This window comes from Falco cherrug, chromosome 8, assembly GCF_023634085.1.
Source record: "Falco cherrug isolate bFalChe1 chromosome 8, bFalChe1.pri, whole genome shotgun sequence".
In the NCBI taxonomy this organism is placed as follows: Eukaryota; Metazoa; Chordata; class Aves; order Falconiformes; family Falconidae; genus Falco; species Falco cherrug.
The window spans coordinates 61403040-61415360 of record NC_073704.1 but is presented as its reverse complement, the minus strand read 5'-3'; the positions used below and the strand labels follow the sequence as shown (position 1 = coordinate 61415360).

The window sequence follows — 12321 nt, the reverse complement described above, 5'->3', positions numbered from 1 at the left end:
TGCAGTGAAACAGCCCTTTAATAATGTGATTTTTCCGTATGCAAGCAAAAGTGAAATTTCTGCCTTATTGAAGAAATCTTCATGTTTGGCTGAAAATAGAGCAGAGAAGTCCAAGATGAGCTGCAGCATGGCTCGCTGCGGTGCTGCTGAGCATCGAGGACCCACCACCTCCCAGCTACTCTGCTGCCCACTGCTTCAGCCTTCATCTACAAGTGCAGTGCTGTGCAGGATACAGAACAGCTTTAAAGCATGTGTTATACCTCACTGTGAGCCTGTTTATGTCCAGATATCCACCAGTGTTTTGTTCATGGATACTTTTTAGGTGGAACAACTGTTTGAGCCTCAGTGGCTTCCACTTTACTAGAATGACTGCCTATGCCCGAGAGATTTAATGAATACAAAAGTGGGGTCTGAAGGCTTTGCCCCTGATGTGCAGCCTCCTGTTTGCAGGTTGGGAGTAGATCTGTTAAGTCACAGTTCTGGATACAGACAGGGGATGTAATTCCTTTGCAGACCCTTTGCATGGGCAACAGGACATCGATTTTCTCTCCCTTCTTGATGGGGCCACTGTACTTGATGTAACACATCTTAACGCAGAATCCTGTTAACAGGGGAGAGAGAAGAGGGGGAAACTTGGTGGTATGAAATGGTTTCAAAGCTTGGCAAAGTCGTAACATTCTGTAGCAAAATACAAATGACAATAAGAAATTCAGGAGTGGGAAAAGTTGCAGAAAATGGTGTGGTGCTCCTATAGCACCAAGAAGAGAGAGTAGCAAAATAAATAAATTAACATGGAGAAGGGTGAAGAAGGGGAATTAAGGTAAGTAACACTGCATGAGCAAGTCAGGCTGTTCCTTTGATTACCCAAGATGTGCAAAGGGACCAGCTTCATCCTTTGACTTTTCTAATAGAGCTGAAATGCTGCAATCCTTTCAATCAATTTTCCTCTATTAACAGAACCTGGATTTCAAAGTCACAGTTTTCACTTGGGTTCGTGTGCAAGCACACTGCAGTTCAGGTTGGATTTATGATTTTTTGTTCAGTTTAAAGCTCTATAAACAAATCGGAGCATTTTACAATCGGGCTTTGCAAGACGCTCGCTCATCTTTCAGCTCTGGTACCCGACCCAGAAAGCTGGACACTGTTGGAAGAGCAAGGAGGGTTAGCCCTCGGCTGAGCACCTTGCCAGCTAGAAACCCTTCTCCTGCCCGTTTTTTCATGCTTATTTCTATTCTAAGGAAGTTTTTAGCACAGCCATCTCCCATCATCCCAGCCCAGGACCTGGGGTCATCGCATCCACTGCAGCCCTGGGAGTCACAGCCTCTGATTTTGTTTGCAGGGTGACTTGAGCAGATTTTTGCCCGTTGTGCTGCAGTAGCTAGAAAAGAAGAAAAGAGAAGAACAGGAGATGAAACCCACAAAGCTAGAAAGGGGACTTCCCAGCCTGTGTTGTTTAATCAATAGCAAGGTCCCTTTGGACTTGCTGTAACCATGGATCAGGCTTCAGGGAACTAGAAATTTGTTCATCTTTTAATGCAGGTTAATTGTAAGATGGTGTTTTTTTGTTGTATGCTTTGTCCAGCAATGTTTGAGGGTACTTAAGGCAGTGACTTCAAAGCAAAAATGCAGAACAACTTGATCTAGAGGGGACATCATGGAGTGACCCACCGCTCTCTCATCGCCCCAAGGCAGGTGTCCTGTGCTGCGTTCACACTGCAGGTGTGGGGCTGGAGCTACAGGATGTCTCTGCCTGGAAGGTGACCTGAGCCACCCCGGATCTTGGGATACTGAACTGTAACTGCAAAAAATAGGGCTGTGAGAGACCCACCAAGTCCATTCCTGTTCCCTAATGCGGAATCCAGTCAAAAGTACAAGCTGTCATCTACATTTTACTGTTTCAAAGTAGCAGCCAGTAGGGCAACATCCTCTATTTATTTACTTATTTATTTATTTATTCCTGACTCCAGCTGTCATCACCCACAGTCAAACCCATGTTGATCCTACAGCTCTGGCAATGTCTGAGAGAGGGGAGACATTTACAGGGGAGAAGGGGGGGGGGGAAAGGCAACGCCTGACTTGGTACCTTTGACAAGGCTGTAACAGCCCTGCTCACCCCACCAAACCTGCTAGGGTTTCCCATGGGATGCTTTAGGAAGCATGGGACTGGTCTAGCAAGAAAACAAAGAGCTGAGGTTTATTCGCGTGTGTGAACAGCTTGACAGGCACCATCCCTGTCGGGCTCGGGGGGAATACGCAAACAGGGGAAACGATGTGCTGGCACCGAAGGTCCGGTGCTAAAAGGGTGCAGGAAATCTCTAATGCCTTCCTCAAGCAAAAGAGCACTTTGTTCTAGGTAGTCTTCATTTATTTTAATGGATTTTATATTCCTTGTGGAATTAAAGGTGGTGACATTAAACACAGAAACATCCCTGGGAACACGCTATGCTCAGCGGGCTGATCTTTAAGTAAAAGGCTTTTAAGAAAACATGCATGCTGTCAGTAATAGATATGCCTCAGCTGATGCTTTCTTATTCTATCAATATTAGTCCAACAACATTTTGCCACAACTCTTTACCATATCTAAAAAGGATTTTTCCATGAAGATGTCCATGCAATGGGAGAGGGGTTATTTTCAAAAGCAAAAGATGGAAGAGAACAAATCAGTTCCTAAATCCTCACAGATACGTGTCATTATAAAACAAACAAACAAAACCAAAAAAAGAAGCAGAGAACAAGAAGGCAGGTTACAATGAGCAGTGTTTACTAAAATTCAGCTAACTCACCACTGGAGATCGCAATCTCGCAGATGACTGCGTGAGCGTGCATTTTCACGTGCCTCGTGAGCTCTGCTTTCAAAATGAAAAGTTCTAAAATACTTTGCTTTCTATTTATAACCTCGACAGAGGCTGCCTGAAAATTTTTCCAGCCAATCAGAAAATTTCTGTGGCCTCAGTTCTTTGGCTTGTAGATTCAGGCCAAGAGCAAGAACTGAGAGCAGCCCTCGAGGTGCACCACCAGCCTGGCTCACTGGCGGCGTAGGGGCTCCAACCAGTTTAGCAATACTGGCTACCTGGTTTTGTTTGGCTTTGTTTACAATGAAACCATGACTATTAAACCCAGATTTTAAGGACAATTTGTAACCATTCCTGCCCATTGCACAATCCTGGAGTTTAGCAAGGTAGCTTGGGTGGAGAAGGGGAAGAGACTTTAAATGAACTTAAAAAAATATCGGGGCAGATGGATACCTTGCTGTCCTACCATCGCTGTTTCTTCATGCAAAGAAATTCAGTCGGGTGGACACAGCCCTGTGCCACGCATCACACATTCCAACCTCAGGCTGGAAAAATCTGATTAGGTGACCCGTGAAATGAGACCTTTGTATTCCATTTTTATTAGCCAGCTTCATTAATGCATCCCAGATATTGCCATGTTGCTGCTGCTGAACCTTCAGCATTAACAGTGGGAACGACACATGTTTACAATCTTCACTGTGCCTGAATAGAAAATGTTATATACCCTGTAATATTGTGGCTGAGCAAAATTACAGGAAATTGAAGAAGAAGAGAACACTGGAGCAGGAACAAGGCCACCTCGAGTGTTGTTTCTGGGAAGGGAGGGAATGCAATGCCCTGGTTTGCAGCCAGGAGCTGGAAGTTGTTTGTCTCCTCAGCTCTTTGGCTGCCTGATCTGCACCGCTGGAGCCACTGATGGTTTCGTTTCTCTGTGCGATTAAAACCGGAGAGCCCAGGTTAGGTACGGCTTCAGGTCGGGGCTCTCAGCCAGGATGCCGTGCCATCACTGTCCCTCTTTTGTGGCACTAGATGGGTGAAGACTGGCCTTGCATCCCCAAACAGAGCCAAGAGCAGTTCTGCTGCTCAGGATTCAAACCCCATCATTGCTGGGGGTGGAAACACCAGCTGCTGGGGGAAGCTGCTGATCAGAAGTTGCATTTCATGGGAAGAGAAAGTGATGCTATCAGGATGTCTTCAGGACATGCTGCTGACTTCTCTTTTTTCCCCCTCTCCCAGTGAAGTGTCGTCCAACTATGTCACTTATGCCTGTCACACGGTGACAGTGACAGGGTAATAGCTTGGCTTGGACAGAGCCAGCGCCTGAGCCCAGCTGATGCCTGGCTGGAGTGGGCTTCACAGCCTGGCGGAGACCATGCGAGGTGTTTCAGCTCCGGACCACCCACTGCAAATCAGCAAGGCGAGGAGGAGTCGCGCTGGTCCTGCTGCGGGGAGGCGTGTAAACCTGCTCCCATTTAAATGTGCTCCCATCTGAATCCCTGTGAGATTTTTTTCTCCAGAAGAAACATTCCTGGTTTAATGTTTTCCTGCTCATCAGATGCTGTATGTAGAGGCGGGGCAGATCTACCTGATGGTAACATTTTGAAACAACCTGTAGGGAAAAAATCGGCAGTACCTAGCGCTCTGTGCAATGCTTCTTGTGCCCAGGGCTCAGCTAAGCCAATCCAGATAAAAATTGCATTATCTTCAATTAATTTTGTTCATTACTAATTTTGTTAGAGACCTACCAATCAAAATCAAAGAGGAGTAAATAATGAGTCAAGTAATTCTGTTCATTTCCTCAGAAGCTCAGAAAATGAGCTTTTTTCCTAATTCTGTTACTAATAAATATCCTGAAGGCCAGGTACCTTCTCTATTTCAAGCTGCACTCTCAGTTTGGTGCAGCAGGGGTGAAGGCACCATGGTGAGATGCAAAGGGAAAACCCACCAGCTTCAAAGGCATTCTCCAAACACAACACTAAGGTCTCTTGCCATCGGCCCGTGCCAGCTCCGATATTTCTCCGGCACACAAGAGAGCAGCCACAACAACTAACTTCTGCTCTTGTCCAAAATCAGTGGTGTCACCAACGTGCTTGGCCATGTAGACTGTAGAAAATGTGCACCAGCTCTTGTGTCACACTGGGAAATCTGGATTAAGACCTTTTGGGAAATCTGGATTCCCAAGCTGTATATCAGTTTCTTCAAGGTCTTTTAATAAGCTACTGCCTTGCTGCCGCCGGGGTGTGGAAGATGGGAAGACTGCGAAGGTCTGCAAAGCACAGCTCCCTGCACCCCTCTGTGACATTTCCTTGGCTTTGTTTTGATTTTCTAACTGGGTTGAAAGGTTTTTACAGAGCTAATTGAGTGAATTAAACACGGTAAAGCCCAAATTGTTTGTTGACATTTTACATTATACCCTGAGATAAAGATCAGGGAGGTAACGAGTGATTAATGCAGATGTTGTGTGAACTGTGCAAGAGCAGTGGATGCTTCGCTCGCCTTCTCTGTGCCCACCACGCTGCGTTTCACGGGGGCTACAGCCTTATTCTGTGTCTGAACAACCTTCCAAGGACTGAAGCAATGAATGAAACCTACCCGTTTCTTTATATTTTGCTTGTTGCTAGCTGTTTTTTCTTTGCAGCAAAACCAGTTGCAGAAAGGTGGTGGCGATCGGCCGTTAATTAATTTTGCATTGCTGGCAGGTGTGGGAAAGTGTTAAAGCAGGATAGGGGGAGCAAAACCAAGGGCAGAACCTGTGTGATGCAGGCAAGGAAGCCTTCCTTCAGCGGGGAGGAGATGGGGAAACTGTCTGGGAGGTGAGTGAGGCAGAGGAGGACTTTTCCTCATCTCATATGGTGCTGGGAGCCACTGAGAAATAGAGGTAAAATGCGTGTGGGTAAAAGGCAATCCTCTCCAGCAGTAGCTGCCGAGCCTCGGTGATGTCTAAGTTTGGAGGGGAAAAAAAGCCCATGAAAACACCCCAGACACTGCAGCTCTGTAGGCTTTGCAGGGCAGCCTGTGGTTTATGAACACCCACTGTGCTGTGTTTGGGGGGGTGACACTGGGGAAGGGGGGCGTCTTGCTTGCAAAGGGATGAATAAGTAGCGAAGTGGTGAACTACCAATACTCCAATAAGCACCACAGTGCAATCAAATTAAATGTAATTTGAATAAGATTAAATTTAAAAGACAATGACATTAAATCTTAGCTCCAAAACTCATCAAACTCACTAAAAGCAATTTCCGAAATTGTAACCATGCTGGGATCTAATAACGTTTTCATTAAAGAGGCAGTGTTTGACTCAGCCTGTCACTTAGCAATATGAAGGGTTTTCCCCCTGTTATGGAAGGGATGCAAATAGCTGTAATAGTTTCCTTTCTGTTTTACCAAGGCATGACTGAATTGTTGGCAATGCTCTAAAGGCTGTGAATTCCCAACTAACTTATGCTAAAAATGCTCTTTGCTCCTCCCTCCCACCCCTTCAATGTTGAGCTTTGGGTAACACAGGTATGTGAAGCTCACAGCCAGCTCTGGCTTCTGCTTTACCAGAATTACCCAAAATATAAACCCAACAGATAGAAGCCTTCTCATTTTCTTCTGCTCACCAGCTAGTACAACCTGAAACACCTAAATAGACTTAAAAGACCTTCAGATTCAAATAGAGTGAAATCCCTGGGTGCGGGTAGATTGCAGCGAAGAGAGGGCACTTTGGTTACCCAAATGTCAGGTTTTGGAAATATCCAGGTTTTGCAAGATTCTAGTTTAATTTCTAACATGAAATTAAGGGAAGTAAACCCTGAGGCATGGTACCATAGATGTCTATTATCAATGTCTTATTTTTCTTCACACTTTTTTTTTTTTTGATGGTGGCAAATGCCACGCGCGAGCCATTCAAGAAGGTGATGAGCTGCAATCCCATGTGCCAACACACTGTCCTTCTTGCTGTGCTAGGTTGTGTTGCCTGTGTTTTCTGGAGACTGCTGAGTGTGTAAAAGAGGGCCTGAATCAGTCAAAAAGCTGTCTATGTGGATAACAACATTTTGTTTCTGTTAATTATGCTTATATAAAAAAAAGCAAATTGGAAAAACAGGGCATTGTAGAGAGCGCTGTGGTGTCCAAAAGCAGATATTTCATCTGCATCCCCTCCCCTGATAACATCTTGGACCTTTAAAGAAATAGGAATTAGTTTATGGCCAAAAAGTATTTTTCTAAGATTACTTTTTTTTAAGAGGCAGCATTTTTGTTGTTAGCATGTAATGGATTCCTGAAATTCAGCATCCAGCTGGTGTAACGGGCACTGAGGGAAAGGACGGTAATGAAACCCGATTTTACTAATGAGTGTAATTTAGAAAGACTTTATTGCAGAGTTTCACAGGAAATAGTTTAGAAACATTCAGCCTGTGGAAAAGAAGGCTTTTGCGGTTCCTCAGAAAGCCTTGCTTCAATCTGTAGAAACACGTAGTGGTTTTTTATTAGTTCATGTAAGCAACTGAAGATGCTGCGTGTGATCATGGAAATGCACTTGTCTCTCCAGAGCTGCTCTGCCAGGTGCCCCTCCAAACCCAGGCAAGGGTGGTCACCCCCTGTGACCTTTTGCACCCACTCTTCAATTTCGCCCATTGCTAGCTTTAAACGCTGTTGTTTGCTGTGCAGAGCTGCCTGCTGGCTTTTGCAGGAAGAAATTTCTTTGGAGTCCTGGGTCCTGGTAGGCATGGCAGGGTGCGATGGGATGAGCTGCACAGCCCCGTGTCCCTTCCTCCCTGCAGCTGTGCTTCGGCCCCAGGATGCCCCTCCTGTCCCAGGAGAATGGTCACTTTGTGTATTCTCCATCAGTGGCCTTGTCTCTGCTCTCGTCCTGTTGCTGGGAGCATTTTGGGATGGTTTTCTTCTTCCAAAAAACCAAAGGAGCAAGAGCTCATCTTGGCAGAGCTGGGCTTATGCAGGAGAAGCCTGTGGAAACCTCATCCCAGCCAGTTCTTGGCTTTGGACACCTGAGAAAGAGGGATGGGCAACACTCATCCTTCAGACCATAAAGGTGTTGAGGAGATGAACTGGGCTGTGCAGGGCGCGGTGAAAATGGCTGGGCTCCCACTGCCCTCTGATGGAGAGCGGGTGCATGCAGTCCTGCCCAGCAGCCCGTCCTCATCTCTCTGCTCCTCCATATCTGTGTATGTAGGCAGAGATAAGATGTCTCTCTGTGTGTATATATATTTGCCACCTGTATTGCTCCTTCTCTGTTTAAGGGAAGCCCAGCCCCAGTGCAGACATTTATGGGGATGCTCATCAGCATCTGCCTACTGGGATGAACTGGTATGTGCAGCCACTGCTGCCTCAGGTGCCTGTGATCCTTTTTTTCTTTTTTTTCTACTTTGCATGTGCAATCCCTGCCATGCCGATGTGCTGAGGAAGGTATGTGTAGTGCAGAATGAGTCCCTTGCCTCCTCTGGGCACATGCTTGTTATCTGACATGAAATGCAGACCTGGTGGCTGCTATTAGCGGAGGTTCGTGGGCAGAAATGGAAAAGTTGCTTTGCTTTTCCTTCATTGCAACATCTCTTAGCCCCTGCACCTCCTGCCATCCAAGGCTGTGCTCCAGCACCTTTGCTTTCATTTGGAAGAAGGAAGAGAGACATTTATCTCACCTCAAATAGTTTAATTCAAAATCCCAAAGCAGCTTCTGTGGTGCCCAGGATCCTGTATCCCCCCTGTCCAGGTACCCCAGCCTCCAGGATCAGCGCACAAACAACAATTCCTTACTTCGGCATTAGCAGCAAGGAGAACCGCAGTATACTGGATATTTAAATATGAAAGCCCATGAAGATGACTATAAAAATAAGTGATACTGCTGTTGTGGTGGTCTTCTGTGTTCAGCAGGTTTTCTTTTACGCTTTCAGAGGAGCTGTTGTTGGATTTTAAAAAGCTGCAGACAGAAAAGGCGGTGCAGGAGCTGAGGCTGGTTTTGCTGATCGGCAAAGGCAGGTACCGCCTGCCCCCCTTACCTTGGGGCTGGCAGAGCCCTGCCCTCGCGCAAATAAAGACTGTGTGGGAATGGCCTCTGGGCAGGTCTCTGAACGGAAACCATATAATTATAAACCACTGTCTAGCCTAAAGTACTGCGAAGTGTTTAAGCTATCGTATTTCCACAGCTCATTCAAGGGTATTTTTAGTGTTGGTGGAAAAAGTTGCTGACTCTAGGTCAAGTAATCCCTCCTAAAGGCTATCTATGGCCCCAATTCGGGAAAATGAACCATTTACTTAAATGTTTGTTCGGATGAAGCCTCTCTCCCTTCCTCTACCCAAGCCCTTCCATGGGAGAGGGCTGGGCCTGGAGCACAGGCGTGGAGAAGAAGACTGGCTCGCATAACATTCAAAGTAAAAAGTCTGCTGCTGCTGGAATGTAGATACTTGTCTAAGTATCATTCCTCTTACTCCCATTGCACGTACCTGCTTTTGCCAGAGAGGAGGCAAGTGGCGAAGGAGCTGCTTCCCCATAGGCAGAGCCTTGGCTGAGGCTGTTCATGGCTCGTGAATCCAGCTGTGCAGCACAGCTGGCTCAAGGGCTTAGATTTGTTTCTTTTTAACACAAATCTCTTGAAAATGATGGGAAGACATTTACTGAGCTGTCACTTGCTGGGCAAAGAAAAGAGCCAGAAGCTGGGAGTTTGCATTTGTTATCCTGTTTGTGTGTTTGGTGACTTACTGCTCCATGGTCATGGCTGGTGGTCTCCATCGTGCCACTCCGGTCCCTCGTGCTCGGGGCTGTGTGCAAGCCCACCGAAAGAGATCTGCGCACAGGATGGGTGGGCTGGACCCGCAGGAGGGGGAAAGCGGCAGGGGACCATGCTGGCCAAACCACAGGTGAAGGGTTTAGCCTGCTTTTTCATAGGCGTCATGGGGGAGCCAACTTCCAGGGGACATCTGAGGAGGGTCTTTGGGTGATGGAGAAGAGCTCTTCTGCACACAGCCAAGCAGGGCACAGGGCGGGAGACTGGCTGGAGGGTTTGCTGTTGGCAGCAGAGGTGGGCGATGCTGGCAGGTTGGAGGTGGGTGCTGATGGCTTGACAGCACGTGGGAGGTGGCCGGTGTAGGGGTGAGCTGTGAAGAGCCTTGAGGTGCAGCTGAACTGAGTTTGATGTAACAGAGGGGCAGCCATGGAGAGGGGGAGGGATGTGGTTATGGTGACAAGCCAGAAAATGGCCCCAGGCTCCTCTGAGTGAGGAGACAACCTATGTTAGAGCCACGAACGCTGAAGCCAACTGAGGTCAGCCAGATGAATTATAGCTTAAACTACAAAAATCAGTCCATTTTATTTAAACACTCCCAATGAGCATCCAGCAGGAATTCTTTATTCTGGGCAACCAGCCTCAGAGTTGAAGACATGAGCATGTCCAGGGCCCCCTTCAATGTGTTTGAGGTGTCACAGCTGCTCTGTGATACCTTCAATGCCACTTCAAGCGGTGTCAGCCCCCCGCTGCTGAACGCATGCTTCAGGTCTGATCACTGCACCATTAGGAGAGGGTTTGTAAGTAACTCCTCCTTGCGCCGTTAAATCCACAGTTCATTCCCTGCCCTGGTATTTTATCACTTGGGTTGCTAATAACTTTCCTGTGTGGCTTCTCTTGAAAAACAGTCTTTCCTGCTAAGTGTTTCCTTTCGTTAGTGCATGAGAGTTAATTAAAACCTCCCCAGGATTTGTCGCTTAATGAAATGATAGCTAGGGAAGATTTTTTTTTTTCCTTTTAAGAAACAATCAAGTTTCTTCAGGTAGTCTGCATGCTCCTGCAGCTCTGACAAGAAATTCCTACTTTTTTGCAAGGTCCTTGGACCAAACTTTGGCTTGGTCATATTGTGAAATGGGGGAGACCTGTGGCTCTGGAAAACTTCATGGACTACTGGTTTGTTATGCAAAACCTGGAGCTTTTGATCTCAGGTCGTGGTTACCCAGCTCAGAAGCTGGATGATGCCCCTCAGATTTGCCCGTTTGCCCCTCAGTAGCAGACCATGTCCTGCCAAGAGCTGTGGGGTGAGTCCAGCTCACACAGGACTATGGATCCCCAAAACCTGATGCAGGGAGGAGGATGCCCTGGGCCGTTTTGGCTGGCTGGTGAGAGCCACTCGGGCAGCAGCGAGGGTTGCTTGGCCCCTCTCCAGGTGTTTCTGAGCCAGATGTGCCCAGACCAGGACTGCTGGATGCATCTCCCCTTTTACTCCTGGATGCTTCTGTAAGGCTGTCCCATGCGCTGCTTTGTATACCTAGGCTAAAAGATGTTTAACTTTATTGCTGGAAGCAAACTTGTCAGCTACCCATAGTCATGGCTGATGCTGGATTTATTGTTCCTGGTACCCAGAGCACAATTTGCAGCCCTGGTCATCTCTAACTGGGGTGAGAGCTGTTTTGAGCCATGTCGTGGTTTCATCTGTGCTGTACAATTGGAAAGATGCCTTCAAGAAAAAATAATTCTTGTACAGGACAACGTATGTGTGCAGCTTGTCTAAAGGACTCCCCTCGGCAGTGCCCGGCAGAGGGTGCAGTGGCTTTTCATGCCTGCACAGCTGGTTTTTAGGGAAAGGATGTCTTCATCCCTCACTCTTACTTATTCTTTATTTTTAGAAGGGAAAAAGAGATTGCATGGTCATTTTTCTGCCTGAAAACTAAAATTACTTAATGTGCATATAAAAAACAATCACTGCTATACTCTAAAGTTAAGTAGAATTATAGTCCGTTCAGAAAATCCTCTTTGATATCCAGCTGTGTGAGGGGTTTGTCAATAGGCGAACAATGGGAGGTTTATAACTCCTTTTATATTTAATTTCATATGCTTTTATGAAGCCTTTACATATCAAACTTTTTTTGAGCTGTTAAAATTCTGTAAGGCTTTTTGGGGTGGCAAGGACAGGATATTGCTTTCCCCATGTTACAGGTTCCCGGTATCCCAGATGCCACAGGATGGCATTATCTGGTGGATCGTTTGAATCTTTAGATTCTTGCTTTCAATATGCAGACGCGGTGCAAAACTAGCTTTCCTTTAAATCAAGCACGAAACCTATCACAGTGCTCAGTGGCTGCTCCTCCCTGTCTGCACAGGCTGACACGAGCTTTTCCCCTGCAATAACAAGCTTTAAAAACTGTCCACACAATATGCACAGCTGGGCAGGAGGAACGTGATGGCACAATTGTGAAGCCTTCCTTTGTAGAACCGGCTTCAGAAATCACTTGGTTCTGATCCTTACATCAAGCAGTCATGAATAATTTCTGTGCCACCAAGGGTCAGCCAAATAACACCAGAGAATGGCCAGGGATCAAGCAGTTGCAAAGTCTGTTTTGACACTTTTTTTTTTTTTTAAAAAAAAAAAGAAACACAAACCCACCACCACACACACATACCAAACACTGCTCCTGCAAAAAGCTAGCAGGCATGTTGCCCCTGCCTGGGCAGGAGCAGCGCTGGTGTGAGCTGGGCAGCCTCGCTGCGTGCCTGCGCGGGGACGCTGCTGCCCTGCTGTGCTGGCACCCCTTGAGAGGTGGCAGAGG

At 46.8% G+C, this 12321-nt stretch overlaps 1 protein-coding gene across 1 annotated transcript; it reads right to left on the bottom strand.

The window, feature by feature from the left end:
* LOC114016263 (leukocyte cell-derived chemotaxin-2-like) lies at positions 1-9519 on the bottom strand. Its single transcript, XM_027807371.2, has 5 exons — positions 9490-9519; positions 2784-2910; positions 1282-1378; positions 1122-1228; positions 1-601 (listed from the first exon to the last, which is right to left on the bottom strand). Exons 1-5 carry the CDS (start codon positions 9517-9519, stop codon positions 306-308), a joined length of 657 nt encoding a protein of 218 aa, XP_027663172.1. The 3' UTR covers positions 1-305.
* Between the last annotated feature and the right edge of the window lie 2802 nt (positions 9520-12321).

Excerpts from the sequence above, each read along its gene's own strand:
- LOC114016263 (XM_027807371.2), bottom strand. The coding sequence starts at position 9,519 with ATGGAGACCACCAGCCATGACCATGGAGCA. Across the intron at positions 1,229-1,281 it reads AGTGGATGCGATGACCCCAG|AAATAAGCATGAAAAAACGG; the intron begins GTCCTGGGCTGG and ends TCCTTAGAATAG. Across the intron at positions 602-1,121 it reads TGTCCAGCTTTCTGGGTCGG|GATTCTGCGTTAAGATGTGT; the intron begins GTACCAGAGCTG and ends CCCTGTTAACAG.